At 45.5% G+C, this 17,874-nt stretch overlaps 1 protein-coding gene across 9 annotated transcripts in view; it reads left to right on the top strand.

The window, feature by feature from the left end:
• nubpl (nucleotide binding protein-like) overlaps positions 1–17,874 on the top strand; it is a 217,827-nt gene that overhangs the window by 187,202 nt on the left and 12,751 nt on the right. For 4 of the 9 annotated variants that reach the window (XR_005458420.1, XR_005458419.1, XM_038781350.1 and 1 more), the window contains one exon: positions 1,665–2,039. Coding sequence is in view for 7 of the 9 variants with exons in the window: in XM_038781350.1 (XP_038637278.1) it covers positions 1,665–1,727 (63 nt within the window). In the remaining 2 variants the exon portion in view is untranslated. Of the gene's footprint in view, positions 1–1,664; positions 2,044–17,874 lie in introns of those variants that run through there. The other 5 variants (XM_038781314.1, XM_038781323.1, XM_038781300.1 and 2 more) reach the window with 2 other exon arrangements.

Genomic DNA, 17,874 nt, shown 5'->3' with positions numbered 1-17,874 from the left:
GAGGAAACCCACGCACACACGGGGAGGACGTGCAGACTCCACACAGACAGTGACCCAGCCGGGAATCGAACCTGGGACCCTGGAGCTGTGAAGCATTGATGCTAACCACCATGCTACCACTGATCCCAGATCCTCAGTGCCGCCATCACCACCGGGCTCGTATTCTACTTTGCCGGCAAGAGTGGCAGTGGTGCCGTTATCAGTGCCCCCAAGCTAGTATCTAGTATCCTTGCAAGACGCTGCCTCAAGCCGCTTACACACACACACACACACACACACACACACACACCAACTACCCATTTCCGAATCATGGATATGTTCGCTGCCCAATAATAGCTGCAGAAGTTCGGCAGCGCCCCTGCCGCCGCCGCCCCCCCCCCCCCCCCCGGGCTGCTCTCTAGGAACAGTCTTTTAACTCACTAGGAACAGTATTTCATCAAGTTGTCAATCCTGTAACGAGTAATGGGATAATAATTAGTTTCAGAAATTGCAAAATATTGTAATGCATTGCCAAGGAGAGAAAATAAATGATTGCAGTATTCATCTAGTGGCCGAGGAGTGCATGTTCAGTGGTTCTGCGAATATCAGGACAATGCTATCTATTGGAATAAAATACCCATCCAGCTTGTACTTGACAAATTTCTGCTCATAACTAGGGTATAAAGGGAAAATTATTTTCAACACTCTATAGTTAGGAACATTAAAACAGGCACTTTGAAGCCTCTGAGGTAAAGACCTTTGGGACATTTTCGCCATCTCAGCAGAGGGGCTGGTTTAGCTCACTCAGCTAAATCGCTGGCTTTTAAAGCAGACCAAGCAGGCCAGCAGCACGGTTCGATTCCCGTACCAGCCTCCCCGGACAGGCGCTGAAATGTGGCGACTAGGGGCTTTTCACAGTACCTTCATTGAAGCCTACTCGTGACAATAAGCGATTTTCATTTCATTTCATTTGGTCTTGCTTGATCTTAAAGCTACATACCTTTGAGTGTTCTGTCATGGCAGGATAGTGCAGTCTTTTAATTAACTTCAAGTACGTAATTTTCACCTAACCGCAATCACGTAATGGTTGACAGCTCGGGGGGCTGAATGTGGGACTGTATTTAAGTTAGCTATGCCTTAAAGATGCAGTTATACTTTTGTTTATCCTTCAGGGTAATTAGATGCAGAGCTCCTGAGTTTGTGGTGATTGAGTCTTGCACAGTAATTTAACTGTACAGTATCAGTTTCATTCCTCTGTGCAAATGTGCCTAGAATTCAACATTAAATTAATTATGTCAATTGCAGATAGAGAAATGAGGATTGAATTTGCTGTGAGGAACTGATTGTGCAAACATCATTTCACTCCATAATTACAACAATACAGCATGTGTCTTTTACCACATTTCCTGCATTCCTATTTTTCTAACTGATGACAGACCAACTATTATCATAGGAAATAAAATAATCAATATTATCAGAGGGAGTTAATCTTAGGAATATTTCCCCACTGACCCAAGTGTTTATCTGTAGCTTGTAGCCGAGAACTGCCATTTAGTTTATCTCTGTATTATGTAAAATTTACATTTTGCATTTGCATTTTTTGTTTAAAAAGGTATATGTATCTCCTCAACATTTCTAACTAGACCACATAAATTAACTTTATAGCTTTACGGTTTACATTACAGGCGAAGGCGTACCTGAAACTTACTGCAGAAGTGGTGAAAAGACTGCCAGCACCTCATGGATGAGCAGTGGGTAGTTCCTAACTCCGGCATCCAGGTTTGTTTGCAATTATATTTTGCCTCAAGTAGATGGTTTCAAGACTCGTTGTGAAAACAGCTGCTGAAGCAGAACATTTAAATGGAACATATGATGAATGCGGAAAATGTAGTGACGTTGTGATCGCACACAGAAATAACTGATTTTATATTTGGCATCAAGAAGATTAACTGTTGTGATGTGAAGTGAGAAGTATTTACTGACTGAAGTTGAACTTGTATTTTGTTGCATTGATAAATAAAAGGCAACCAGATACACCAAGGGTGCAGTTTTGCAATGATCAAATGCAAGTCATGACTATATGTTTGCAATATTTTATTTTCAGTTATCCTGATCTGATGAAGAAAGGATAGGAAAAGTCCTTTCCTCCCACTACTAAACCTTCTATTGCTGCACTCAGCCAAATATCCAAATGTTTTTTATGCCATTAATATCTTTGACATTACAAACCTGAGCTATTAACTTTTTCCAACAGTTTAATTACTAAAGACTTTGGAAATAATTTCACGAACAACATATGGTCCTTTTTCTTTTGAAAAATATTTTATTGAAGCATTTATATTATAAATTTTACACCAAGAACAAAGAAGTCGATAAACGACTGCCACCTCCGGGCAAACCCTAGCATCGAGCCTCTCAAGGAGAACTTGATTTTCTCAAGCCTGAGAAACCAAGCCATGTCACTCACCCACACCCCCAACTTCGGGGGTTCTGAGTCCCTCCATGCAAGCAAGCTCCGTGAGGCAAAGGCCAAGACATTGGCCTCTCTCGCCCCCTGGACTCCCGAGTCTTCTGAAACACCAAAGATCACCATCTCGGGACCACCCTTCTCTTCAAAACCTCCGACATGACGTTGGCAAACCCCTGCCAGAATCCCCCAAGCATCGGACACGCCCCAAAACAGATGGACATGATTTGCGGGCCCACCCGCACACCACCCACACCTATCCTCCACCCCTTCAAAAAACCTGCTCATTCCGGGCCACAGTCATATGTGCCCTGTGGATCGCTTTAATTTGTATCAGCCTCGGGCCGCATGGTGGCACTGCTGCCTCACAGCGCTGAGATCCAAGGTTTGACCCTGGCTCTGGGTCATTTTGTCTGTGTGGAGTTTGCACATTGTTCCAATGTTTGCATGGGTTTCGCCCCCACAAACCAAAGATGTGCTGGGTACGTGGATTGGCCACGCTAAAATTGCCCCTTAATTGGAAAAAAAAATTAATTGGGTGTACTCTAAATTCATTTATTTTTTAATTGTATCAGGCTAAGCCTGGCGCATGACGAAGATGCATTAACTCTCTTCAGGGCGTCCTCCCATAACCCAGCCTCCAACTCCCTGCCCAACTCTTTCTCCCACTTCCGCTTCACCTCCCCCATCGGGGCTCCCTCCCATTCCATCAGCTCCTTATATATTTCTGACACCTTCCCCTTCCCCACTCCCCTTTTCGACACGGACTCGAACTGCTAACTGACCAAATGTACAGGTACACAACTGTCCTGACCTGAGATTCAAACTCCATACCTTGTTCATCGTCAAGCCCTCCAACCACATCACTACTGCCTCATCAAGCCACGATTCCTTCAAAACACGTTTGGGGCAGAATCATCTCCAATATCGGCAAAGTCCGATGTCAGGCAGGAAAAGCGGCGTTTAGCCTGCCAACGGCAATGCGGCTTTTTCTGCCGTATTGTGTGGAATTTAGTCGAAAAACTGGCAGACATGAGTTCCACGCCATATTGCTGGCAGGCAGCCTCTTGTTGGCGTACCCCATCATGACCTCAGCGATTCAATAATACAGGTGCACCTGCACACAGGTACCACACTTCAGAATTTGCTAAGAAGTCATGGCTGCCAGACCTAGGAAACACACCACACCCAAGTTCTCCGCCACCCTTGAGCACCTGCTAGAGCCCATCACAATGTTCTGTTCCCACACTCTGGGTGAAGACCTGCAACCAAGATCACCAATCCAGCATAGGAGGCGGTGGCAGTGGTGGTCATTCAGAAGACTGCAGCCATCCAGTGCTGCAAAAGGACCAATTTTCTCCTTCATTCTGCCAGGGTAAGTCACTCTTTTCACACTCTCCGGCCCATCACACATCCACAGGATCTCGCTCAAGGAACAGCACCACTCTACCCTACACACATCTTCAACTTCCTTGGGGGTTGTGTCCTCATCCCATCTATGGCCCCACTCATCACCCACGTGCCAGACATTGTTATCATCAATCCTGGTACGTGTCCTGCTTAGACTCTCCATTTGTGTTCACGCAGGAATGCTGGCATGTAACCAGAGGGAGAGAGGGAGGGATGGTTGAACTGAAGACCCTCACCAACGTTGAATAGGGTGTGCTTCAGTTGGTTAAAAAGGGTTGATGGTGAGGTTGGGGGCACTCAACCAAGTAAGGATCCAGCACTGCACCATCTATCAGTTTACCGGACTGTGAGTTATATCTCTTGTTTCTCAAACCATTGTAATGCACTAATGACCTCCCCTTTCTTTTGTAAACATGTCCAGGAAGCAGCCCCAGGGGTCCATGGCAGGTCCCCGACACCAGTTCTGACAGCAGCATGGACTATTAAATCTCAAGAGGCTGAAATGGAAGAACAGTCACAGCATTCACTCCACCAGCTCAGAGACACAACCTTGGTGGGACCTAGTCTTAGAGTAACCTCAAGATCACAAATTGGTGAGCACATTGCACTGCCTGATCCACAAGAAGCGGAGGTTAGGATATTCCAAAATGCTGGCACTTGGAGGATTGCTAGTGACCGGGAATCCTCTGAGTCTAGGTCAGATGACAAACCTCTGGACTTAATCATACCTCAATTGTTGGAGCCGCAAAGACAAGCTCAGGAACGTCCATGGAGGAGTCTGTCTGGCTTCAGTCGAAGATTAATGCGCCAGCAGGCCAACCCATTGAAGTGGTTGTTGGTAGGGTGCCAGCCGTAGTAGAGACCTTGGTACAAGACTCCTGTACTTCATAGATTCCATGGTAGAGGCACTTACTTGCATCCATCAGTGCCAATGCCACAGGTCAGCGGCAGCGAGTCTTCTCGAGCTTACTCCAGCTACCCCTTCATGTCAAGGAGTAAGCCATTGGGCACACCCCGAGGCCAACCACCCAGGTGACTTAGTGTCCTGCCCACCTAAATCTTCTCTTCCTGTGACAGCGTCAGCTCCACAGCAGGACCCAGTAGCAGTCCATGCCCCCCCCCCCCCCCCCCCCCCCCCCCCCCATCATCACAGACAACAGCAGTCAGCAAGCTGCCTCCACCTCTGCTGTGGATCTTGGGGATGCACCAAGATGTAGCGGCAGGGTTAGAAAAGTTACAGTGTAGTTGCAAAGCAAGGGAACTTCTACGTAACGTTCGCCTCTGTAAATAAACTAATGTCACACTTTCTGTGGCTCCTTTTTATGATGAGCTATGTCCCTGTCAGAAACAAAAATCTGCTTCCTGCCCAAGATAATGGCAGGGTGCTCAGTCCATGCTTCCTTTCTGTGCTTTGTGTAACCTTCCCAGTAAATTGATGATGTTCTCACAGTGACTCAACACATTAGTCATGATGATTCCCATCATCTTTATCTTGATGGGAATTAGGATGTCTGCTACAATGTACAGGGCTGGCAGCACAGATTCCAGTCATTCTCCATGTGTGCTCTCAGCACCTTGAGGTACAGCTGGTCCCTTATCTCATCAGCTTCTGCCTGTGGTGACGGTGTCCCTCAAGGCTTCAGCACATGAAGGATGCCGTAGGATCAGGCAAAGTTAATCTTTCAGTGACCCTGGTCACTGAGAGCAAGCGAGCTTTCATCAGCCAAATAGAAGTCTGACATTCACACAAACTCTGTGGATCTCTGTACTGCCCCCACTGCAAATAGGGGTTGGTTTAGCACAGTGGGCTAAACTGCTGGCTTGTAATGCAGAACAAGGCCAGCAGCGCGGGTTCAATTCCTGTATCGGCCTCCCCGAACAGGCACCGGAATGTGGCGACTAGGGGCTTTTCACAGTAAATGGCTGGTTTAGCTCACTCGGCTAAATCGCTGGCTTTTAAAGCAGGCCAGCAGCACGGTTCGATTCCCGTACCAGCCTCCCCGGACAGGCGCCGGAATGTGGCAACTAGGGGCTTTTCACAGTAACTTCATTGAAGCCTACTCATGACAATAAGCGATTTTCATTTTCATTTAATTTCCTTCTGAAATGTAGGTATCCTTCTGGACTGTGGGTATCTGTTATGTCTCCATGACAGGAGCCTTATTGCGGAGGGTACATGCGCTGCCATTAGTCAGACATGAATTCAATAGGGGCAGCACGGTGGCGCAGGGATTAGCCCTGCTGCCTCATGGCGCCGAGGTACCAGGTTCAATCCCAGCTCTGGGTCACTGTCTGTTTGGAGTTTGCACATTCTCCCCGTGTTTGTGTGGGTTTTCACCCCCACAACTCAAAGCTGTGCAGGCTAGGTGGATTGGCGACTGAATTGCCTCTGAATTGGAAAAAATTAATTGGATACTCTAAAGTTTTTTTTAAAAAGAGATGACTTCAATGCTCTAAGGTGGCATGTGAACACATCGCTGGATGTGGTCTTAACTCTCCATGAATTCTGTGGCAATGAGCATGTCTGCCTCCTCTGGACATCACCATTGCCTATGATTGACATCTTCGCCCTCGAGGATCTCCTCAGCAATATGTGACCTCCACACAGGCGTCATCAGCCACCTCCTCAGTGGTTAGTCCTTGTCCCTGAGGAGCCAACTCTGCAGCTTCTGTGGACCCTGAACCACGCCAGGGTTTTCCCTATCTGGAAGACTAATCTGGATATTAATCATTTGAAAAAAAATGTTTCCCAGTTTGTCCTGAACTTTTACCTGTTTACACCTGTACCCCTTGTCCTGCAATTGTGGTTTAACTTAGATTGATCTTTTCTATTCTACTTGGTATCCTACCCCTCGAAGAACCTCTCTTTTGTTTCCTTTGCAAGCCACATTTCCATATTCTGCTGGAATATTTCAAAACTGATGGAGAGCAGAAATGTTTCTATTGTAGTTGGGTCAAGTGGCAAGCTCATTTCACTTGCCTTAATTTTGGTCGACCAAAAAAGCCTTGTGTGGATATACACAATAGCTCAGCTTTAGAAGAATGGAAGCTGCATGCATAGACACAAGGCTGGAGAGGCAAGACCATGAAGATGAAGATGGGGATGAGGATTTAGAAGTATATACACTGGAGAAGGACGTGCCTGACAAGATAGCAGATTTCTGGCTGAGTGTCGCAAAGTATACCATGGTCGGGTTTTTCTACTCCCGTCTGTGCTGGGTGGGTTTGGTGGCGAGAGCAGAAGATTTTGCAAGGTGTCCTGATGATGCCTCATGGGAATGGCCCTTTGCACAAATCCAGGACTTGTTTTTTATCATTCTGCTCCAATAACCTAATTTTCTTCCTTTGTGTGTAAAATCTTGTCATGGTTCTGCTCATTTGTAAATATTGTCCAGATGTTTCTGCAGCACTTTCACTCCTTTGTCAATCTTTCATGTGAAACGTTCATTGAAGGTTTTCAGAAAGTCTGGGGAAATTTAGTTTTTTAACATCAATTCAGGATGCCACTTTTCAAGAAGGAGACTGGTCAGGCAGAATGTGTCCCTTTCTGAAACTGTTAAATTATTTTTTATATGGACACTTCAATGAAGGAGGAAGTGTTAGGTGTGTTTAAAAAGTCCCCAGGGCCAGATGGCATCTGTCCCAGATTACTGAGGGAGACAAGAGATGAAATCCCTGTGCCCTCGTTGGCCACAGGTGAGATCCGAGAGGATTGGAGGATAGCCAATGTTGTACCGTTATTTAAGAAGGGTTTTAAGGATAATCCGGGTAATTATAGGCCAGTGAGCTTGACGTCAGTGATAGTGAAATTGTTGGAAAAGATTCTCAGAGATATGATCTATGCACATTTGGAAGTGAATGTTCTTATTAGCGACAGACAGCATGGTTTTGTATGAGGGAGGTCATGTCTCAATAATTTAATTGAATAATTTGAGGAGGTGACGAAAATGATTAACGACGGAAGGGCTGTAGATGTTGTCTACATGGACTTTAGTAAAGCATTTGGAAGGTCCCTCATGGCAGGCTGGTGCAAAAGATTAAATCACATGGGGTCGGGGTGAACTAGCTGAATGGATTCAGAACTGGCTTGGCCATAGAAAACAGAGGGTTGTAGTGGAAAGGTCGTTTCCGAATGGAGGTCTGTAACTAGTGGTGTTCTGCCGGGATCAGTACTGGGACCTCTGCTCTTTGTAATGTATATAAATGACTTGGAAGAAAACGTAGCGGGTCTGATTTGCAAGTTTGCAGATGATACTAAGATTGCAAGAGTTGCGGATAGTAATGAAGATTTTCAGAGAATACAACAGGATATAGATAGGCTGCAAAATTGGGCAGAGAAATGGCAGATGGAATTTAACCTGGACAAATGCGAGGTGATGCATTTTGGTAGATCCAATTCAGGTGGGATTTATAAAATAAATGGCAGAACCATCCGGAGCATAGAGACACAGAGAGATCTGGGTGTGCAGGTCCACAGATCCTTAAAAGTGTCAGCACAGGTGGAAATAGTGGTAAAGAAAGCATATGGCATACTTGCCTTCATAGGACGGGGTATCGAGTATAAAAGCTCACAGGTTATGTTACAGTTATATAGAACATTGGTTTTGGCCACATTTGGAATACTGTGTCCAATTCTGGTCACAGCACTACCAGAAGAATGTGGAGGCATTGGAGAAAGTACAGAAAAGGTTTACCAGGATGTTGCCTGGCATGGAGGGTATTAGCGATGTGGAAAGATTGAATAAACTGGGATTGTTCTCCCTGGAGAGACGGAGGCTGAGGGGTGACCTGATGGAAGTTTATAAAATTATTTGGGGTATTGATAGGGTCAACAGTTGGAGGCTTTTTCCCAGGGCGGAAATGACAATTACAACGGGGCACAGGTTCAAGATGAGAGGGGAAAGGTTCAGTGGATATGTGTGGGCACGTTTTTTTACACACAGGGTGGTGGTGGCCTGGAATGCACTGCCAAGTGAGGTGGTTGAGACAGATACGTTAGCGACCTTAAAGACTTATCTGGATAGGTGCATGAAGACGGGGTATAGAAGGATACAGGCGGTTTGTCTAAATAGGGCACGTGATCGGCGCAGGTTTGGAGGGCCAAAGGGCCAGTATCTGTGCTGTATTGTTCTTTGTTCATTATCAATTTTGTCGATGGATTTGAAAAAATACATTTGAGAATGTAATTGGCTAGCCAGCATTTATTGTCCATCCCTAATTGCCCTTGAGAAGGCGGTAGTGAAGGCCGCCTTGAACCACGCAGTCCCTGTGGTGTAGGTACACTCAATACTGTTGGGGGAGAAGTTTCAGCATTTTGACCCAGCTACAATGAATGAACGTCTACCATTGCAAAATGAATTGCTACATATTTACCATGGTTTTATTGCCATCCAAAATACATACTGTTAGTAACATGTTTGTAATCAGTGGGACACATCCATATTCAATTGACTCCCCTGAGAATTGTTACCATATTATAGTTTGTTTGTGGCTTAGGAACTTTGGAAATATGGCTCCAATTTTCAATTGCTAGTGGGATCAGATCGGGGTGGGGTGCAATTTGAAAATCACATTCCCATAAATTGGTATTGGATCCTGCTGCCTCCAAAACGCTGCAATTTTCCAAAGGAAGGTGGGGAACAGGGAATGGGCTCACCTCCGAATTGATGGCCCATTGTTGATGTGATGGGGAGGGCAAGAAGGGAATTTTCCAGGTTGAAATCGCTGAAACCGAACAGTCCTGGTGTATGTTAGTGCAAAGTTTTTGAGATTGAGGCAAGTTTTTCTTAAATTGATAAATTTTGAAAGCTGAGGGGCGATCATGCGCTTCATTTTCCATTTTGCCACTATTGTGTTTGCTGAGGCTCTTGGCACTCTGAGAAACTGCCTGTTTATCCAAGCAGAAGACCCCATCATGGCTGTCCGCTGACCATGCTGCTTGCGCTCTGCAGGCATTTCACGCCTCCAGGTTCAGCACCACTAATTGGGTGTCAAATTCCCTTCTGCCCAATTAGAACCATAGAATTTACACTGCAGAAGGAGGCCATTCGGTCTATCGAGACTGCATCGGCCCTTGGAAAGAGCAACCTACTTAAGTCCACACCTCCACCCTATCCCCGTAACCCCACCTATCCTTTTTTTGGATCCTTTTAAGGGCAATTTAGCATGGCCAATCCACCTAACCTTCACAGCTTTGGACTGTGGGAGGAAATCAGAGCACCCAGAGGAAACCCAAGCTGACACAGGGAGAATGTGCCGACTGCGCACAGACAGTGACCCAAGCTGGGGATCAAACCTGGGACCCTGGAGCTGTGAAACAACAATGCTAACCACTGTGCTACCATGCCGCATTTGCATTTCAAGATAGCTTTACATGAGCAATAAGTTGTGGTACGAGTTGGAGCCCGGAAATTATCTAGCCATTGGGTTCCCCATCCTGATTTGCAGATCGCATCCCGAGTTTCTGACTTAGGCAGGTTATTCATTTCGAGTCCTTGAAATCTATCCAGCTTATTTATTTTCTTATTTATTTAAGGTTACTTGTTAACTTCAAGTGATTGTTGGTGTCTTCTGTGATGATACTCTTAAAAACGAATTACCATGTTTCGGTCTTAATGAATGCTCCATTTCAATTCTTGTTGACACTCTTGCTGTTTATAATTCTAGAAAAACTTAACATTGCATTTGCCTTCCACAATGATGTTCGTTTTGAATTGTCTCGTTGCCCTTTTTGTGGACGTATTTTTGGAGGTGCCCCAAGTCTTCTCCGCGATTTCGCCACTTGTTAAAGACATTGGAGAGTTAATTATTCCCTCTCTCTGTGTTATCTTAATCAATTTAGGGTTTTTTTGTTAATCAAATAACAACTGATTAGCCCAGGGGTGGGCAAACTACGGCCCCCAAAGGTCTTTATGCGGCCCACCAAGTCATTAAAAAAAAAAATTTTTTTTTTAAGGTTAATTGGGGGGGGGGGGCTGTTGGGTTACTTACTGGTATAGGGTGGATACGTTGACTTGAGTAGGGTGATCATTGCTCGGCACAACATCGAGGGCCGAAGGGCCTGTTCTGTGCTGTACTGTTCTATGTTCTATATGAGGCGCCCAGAATCATAACCGGGTGAAGTAATTATTTTACTTAATATACTATGCGGCCCTTTAAAATTGTGAATTTCTGAATGTGGCCCTTGCACGGAAAAGTTTGCCCACCCCTGGATTAGCCCTTGTTATGTACTTATCCAATATACCTGAAGAAACCATTTGTGTTATACTGTAGTTACTTGCACCTGTGTGTGGCTGGAGCTAATTGGTAGTTTTTATTTCCGTAAGCAGATACTTGTGTAATTGTTAGGTGTTTTTCTCACTAATTCACAAAGATATATTCTTTGTATTAGTATTGGATCTCCTGATAAACCAATAGAACCAGTAATTTAAAATGAGACTATCAGATATCAGGACAGAAGTAGGCCATTCAGCCCATCAAGTCTGCTCTTCCATTCAATGTGGTCATGACTGATCTGGTCTGATGATGCTCAACTTCATTTTCCCGCCATAGTCCTTGATTCCCTCACTGATTAAAGATCTGCCTATCTCAGCCTTGAACATCCTTAATGACCAAGCCTCTGCAGCCATCTACAATACAGAATTCCACAGATTCACTACCCTCAGAGAAGAAATTCCTCTTCATCTCTGTCTTAGAACATAGAACATAGAACAGTACAGCACAGAACAGACCCTTCGGCCCTCAATGTTGTGCCGAGCAATGATCACCCCACTTAAACCCACGTAACCTGTATACCCGTAACCCAACAATCCCCCCATTAACCTTACACTACGGGCAATTTAGCATGGCCAATCCACCTAACCCGCACATCTTTGGACTGTGGGAGGAAACCGGAGCACCCGGAGGAAACCCACGCACACACAGGGAGGACATGCAGACTCCACACAGACAGTGACCCAGCCGGGAATCGAACCTGGGACCCTGGAGCTGTGAAGCATTGATGCTAACCACCATGCTACCGTGAGGCCCCACGGTCTTATGTCTAACCTAGCAGCTGTGTGATGAGCCTCTCTACAACAGGTGAAGGTATATGTGGATTATAGTGTCAAAGCAGCTCAATTTAGGAATTTTTGCTTTCCTTTCTACAGATTGGAATGTTTTTTGTAATTGCCCTCCAGTTTACTGGAGTGTCTGGTGCACATTTGCAGCTAGTTCAAGAGAGCAAGTATTGCATTATTATTCAGCTATGGAAAATGGCCTAAGACTACATTTAGGGGTGTGTTCTGATTGTGTTACACCAGGCCAAGTCAACTGGTTTTGTGCCATTCATTGAGCATGTCCCTCATAAATGATGTTTCCGCTTACTCCACTAGTATGGGCACCTGTATATGCCAAGGCTAATATGAGGGTGAGTTAGACGAATTATCATTTTTTTTGTTTATTAATATTTAGTTTTCTTATTCAGAATAGATATTTAACGAACAGCCTTGGTCAAAGTTCTTTTAAAATTTGCACATTGTGAAATTTTCTTTCCTGACTCAATTTTTTTTTCCATCACAGAAGCAAAGGTCATTGTTTGTGTTTGGTAGGGAAGGATGAGAAACCATGTTGAGGAATTGACTTTTAGAATTTAATTATGTGTGTATGTTAAGGTAATTTTTGACATGCCGACCAGTGATTGTTGCACCAAACTTTATCACACCCTTGTAAAATGTTGATATTTTAGAGGATTCAAGATCTATCTGTTAATAATTACAAACTGTAAATTCACAAATATTTAAAACTTAATGGATCATTTTAACAAATTGCTGAAATCAGTGCAGCAAAAATTGCTTTTGATTTGACATTTTAAAATTGCAGAAGCTTTGACCACGTCAACAAGATTTTATTCTTTCAAATACGCCATTATGATTCTGTCATAAATACTTACTCTGGTTCAGTGGCATCAAGCACCTCCCTCAGGCTATCTCAGCCTCTTCCAAGAAAATTGTACTGCCCTATATGTACTTACACAATAGTATAATCCAGGATGTGAAATATAGTATCCACTTGTGATTCGGACTGGATATTTGTAACTATCCACTATTGTTAATACTGAATGAGCTGAGCTGAAGTTTGATTTGAATCATAAGCTGCTTTCTTTCACAGTAAGACAGAGGATGTGGTGGCACAGTGGAAATGGCACCAGCAAACTCAGCCCAGTCAACATTGCAAAGTCCTCCTTACTAACATCTGGGGGCTTGCGCCAAAATTGCGAGAGCTGTCTCATAAACTAGTCGAGCAACGAGCTGACATAATCATATTGACAGGATCATACCTTACAGGCATTGTCCCAGACACCATCATCACCATCGCTGCCCTGTTCCCCTGGCAGGACAGATCCAGCAGAGGTTGCAGCACAGTGGTATACAGTCAAGAGGGAGTTGCCCTGGGAATCCACAGCATCAACTCCAGACCCCATGAAGACTCACAGCATCAGGTCAAAAATGGGCAAGGAAACCTCTTGCCGATTGCCAAAAGCAGCATCAGGCATGCCTAAAAGAAAATGGTCGACTTGGTGAAACTGTAACAACGACTACATGCATGCCAACAACATAATAGATGGAGCTAAGTGATTCCACAACCATGAGATCAGATCTGAGTGCCGCAGTCCTGCCATATCCAGTCGTGTACGTTGGGGGACAACTCACTGGAGGAGGAGGCTCCATAAATATCCCCATCCCCAATGATGGGGAAACCCAGCACATCTGTGCAAAAGACAAGACTGAAGCATTTGCAACAATCTTAAGCCAGAAGTGACAAGCGGATGATCCTCTCGGTTTCCTCCTGAGGTCCCCAGAATCACATGTCAGTCTTCAGCCAATCTGATTCACCTCTCTCTCTCTCTCTCTCTCTCTCTTCCCCCCCCCCCCCCCCCCCCCCCCCCCGTGATATCAAGAAATAGTTGAGGGCACTGGATTCTGCAAAGGCTATGGGCCTGACGATATTTCATCAATAGTTCTGATGACTTGTGCTCCAGAAGTTGCTGCGCCCCCTCGCCAAGCTGTCCCAGTACAGTCACAACATTGGCATCGACCTGGTAATGGTGAAATATTGCGCAGGAATGTCCTGTACACGAAATGCAGGACAAATCCAAACCAGCCAATTACCAGTCTACTCACAATTATCAGTGAAATGATGGAAGGGATCATCAGCAGTGCCATCAATTGGCATTGGCTTATCAATAACTTGCTCCCTGATGCTCAGTTTGGGATTCCCCCAGGGTCATTCAGTACTGACCTCCTTACAGCCTTGGTGCAAACCAGTACAAAAGCACTGTGCTCCAGAGTGACTGTCCTTGACATCCGGGAGCATTTGACTGAGCATGGCATTAAAGAGCCCGAACGAAACGAGTCAATGGGAATCGGTTGAAACTCTCTGCTGGTTGGAGTAAAACCTAGCACAAAGGAAGATGATAGTGGTTGTTGGAGGTTGATTATCTCTGTCCAGAGCATTCCTGCAGGAGTTCCTCAGGGTTATGAAATAATGTCCTTCCTTCCACCATAAGGTCAGAAGTGGAGATAGAACATAGAACGATACAGCGCAGTACAGGCCCTTCGGCCCTCGATGTTGCACCGACATGGAAAAAAAACTAAAGGCCATCTAACCTACACTATGCCCTTATCATCCATATGCTTATCCAATAAATTTTTAAATGCCCTCAATGTTGGCGAGTTCACTACTGTTGCAGGTAGGGCATTCCACGGCCTCACCACTCTTTGCGTAAAAAAACCCACCTCTGACCTCTGTCCTATATCTACTACCCCTCAATTTAAGGCTATGTCCCCTCATGCTAGCCACCTCCATCCGCGGGAGAAGGCTCTCGCTGTCCACCCTATCTAACCCTCTGATCATTTTGTATGCCTCTATTAAGTCACCTCTTAACCTTCTTCTCTCTAACGAAAACAACCTCAAGTCCATCAGCCTTTCCTCATAAGATTTTCCCTCCATACCAGGCAACATCCTGGTAAATCTCCTCTGCACCTGTTCCAAAGCTTCCACGTCCTTCCTATAATGAGGCGACCAGAACTGTACGCAATACTCCAAATGCGGCCGTACTAGAGTTTTGTACAACTTTAGAATTTAGAACAGTACAGCACAGAACAGGCCCTTCGGCCCTCGATGTTGTGCCGAGCAATGATCACCCTACTCAAACTCACATATCCACCCTATACCCGCAACCCAACAACTTCCCCCTTAACCTTACTTTTTAGGACACTACGGGCAATTTAGCATGGCCAATCCACCTAACCCGCACATCTTTGGACTGTGGGAGGAAACCGGAGTACCCGGAGGAAACCCACGCACACACGGGGAGGACGTGCAGACTCCGCACAGACAGTGACCCAGCCGGGAACCGAACCTGGGACCCTGGAGCTGTGAAGCATTGATGCTAACCACTATGCTACCATGCTGCCCCTTACTACCGTGCTGCCCCAACTGCAACATGACCTCATGGTTCCGGAACTCAATCCCTCTACCAATAAAGGCCAACACACCATAGGCCTTCTTCACAACCCTATCAACCTGGGTGGCAACTTTCAGGGATCTATGTACATGGACACCGAGATCCCTCTGCTCATCCACACTACCAAGAATTTTACCATTAGCCAAATATTCCGCATTCCTGTTATTCTTTCCAAAGTGAATCACCTCACACTTCTCCACATTAAACTCCATTTGCCACCTCTCAGCCCAGCTCTGCAGCTTATCTATGTCCCTCTGTAACCTGCAACATCCTTCCGCACTGTCTACAACTCCACCGACTTTAGTGTCGTCTGCAAATTTACTCACCCATCCTTCTGCGCCCTCCTCTAGGTCATTTATAAAAATGACAAACAGCAACGGCCCCAGAACAGATCCTTGTGGTACGCCACTCGTAACTGAACTCCATTCTGAACATTTCTCATCAACTACCACTCTCTGTCTTCTTTCAACTAGCCAATTTCTGATCCACATCTCTAAATCACCCTCGATCCCCAGCCTCCGTATTTTCTGCAATAGCCGACCGTGGGGAACCTTATCAAACGCTTTACTGAAATCCATATCCACCACATCAACTGCTCTACCCTCGTCTACCTGTTCAGTCACCTTCTCAAAGAACTCGATAAGGTTTGTGAGGCATGACCTACCCTTCACAAAACCATGCTGACTATCCCTAATCATATTATTCCTATCTAGATGATTATAAATCGTATCTTTTATAATCCTCTCCAAGACCTTACCCACCACAGACGTTAGGCTCACCGGCCTATAGTTACCGGGGTTATCTCTACTCCCCTTCTTGAACAAAGGGACCACATTTGCTATCCTCCAGTCCTCTGGCACTAATCCTGTAGCCAAAGATGACCTAAAAATCAAAGCCAAAGGCTCAGCAATCTCTTCCCTGGCTTCCCAGAGAATCCTAGGATAAATCCCATCAGGCCCCGGGGACTTATCTATTTTCACCTTGTCCAGAATTGCCAACACTTCTTCCCTACGCACCTCAATGCCATCTATTCTAATAGCCTGGGTCTCAGCATTCTCAGAGATGTTCACTGACGATTGCACAATGTTCAGCATAATTCACGATAGCTCAGATAATAAAGCAGTCCATGTCCAAATGCAGCAAGGGCCTGGACTATATCCAGTGTTGGGCTGATAAATGGCAAGTAACATTCGTGCCACACAAGTGCCAGGTAATGAACATCTCCAACATGAGAGGATCTAACCACCACCCATTGACATTCAAATACATTACCATCACTGAACCCCCGACTATCAATATCCTGGGGTTACCATTGACCAGAAACTGATCTGGACTAGCCATATAAATATCGTGACTACAAGAGCAGGTTGAGGTTAGGAATCCTCACCTCCTGACTCCACAAAGCCTGTTCACCATTGACAAGGCACAAGTCTGGAGTGTAATATAATACTTTCCACTTGTCTGGCTGAGTGCTGCTCCAACAACACTCGAGAAGCTCGAAACCAAGGGCAGCACGGTGGCGCAGTGGGTTAGCCCTGCTGCTTCACAGTGCCGAGGTCCCAGGTTCGATCCCAGCTCTGGGTCACTGTCTGTGGAGTTTGCACATTCTCCCCGTGTTTGCATGGGTTTTGCCCGCACAACCCAAAGATGTGCGTGCCAGGTGGATTGGCCACGCTAAATTGCCCCTTAATTGGAAAAAATAAATTGGATACACTAAATTTTTATTTTAAAAGAAGAAGCTCGACACCATCCAGGACAAAGCAGCCCGCTTCACTGGCATCCCTTCCACAAACATTTGCTACCCTCACCACCATTGCGTATTAGCAGCAGTGTGTACCATCTACAAGATGCACATCAAAAACTCACCAAGGTTCCTGAGGCAGCACTTTCCAAACCCACAACCACAACCATCTATTCTAGAAGGACAAGGACAGCAGACACATGGAACACCACCGCCTGGAAAGGCGCCTCCAAGACACTCACCATCCTGACTTGGAAATACATCACCATTCCTTCAGTGTTGCTAGGTCAAAATCCTGGGACTCCCTAGGAGCACTCTGGGTGTACCTACACCACATGGACAACAATGGTTCAAAAAGCAGCTCACCACCACCTTATTGAGTAATTAGGGATTGACAATAAATTCTGACCTGGCCAGTTCATTGCAACAGTTAAGATCGGTTACTTCATCCAGTAGGTAGGTACACATTGTATTTGCACAAGATGAAATAGGAACCTGCAATCTTAGTCAACTTTGATCCACATCATCTTAATTTCCCCACTATACTCCCTGTACACACACGACTGCATGGCAAAATTTGGTTTCAACTCCATATACAAGTTTGCCGACGATACGACCATAGTGGGCCGGATCTCAAATAATGATGAGTCAAAATACAGGAGGGAGATAGAAAACCTAGTGGAGTGGTCAGTGACAACAATCTATCCCTCGATGCCAGCAAAACTAAAGAGCTGGTCACAGGGCCGGCTCAAGGCACCGGCAACTCGGGCT

The sequence above is a fragment of the Scyliorhinus canicula genome, chromosome 2 (genome assembly GCF_902713615.1).
Source record: "Scyliorhinus canicula chromosome 2, sScyCan1.1, whole genome shotgun sequence".
Taxonomy (NCBI): domain Eukaryota; kingdom Metazoa; phylum Chordata; class Chondrichthyes; order Carcharhiniformes; family Scyliorhinidae; genus Scyliorhinus; species Scyliorhinus canicula.
Note: the sequence above shows the minus strand (reverse complement) of the source record. Positions and strands in the feature narration are given on the sequence as shown.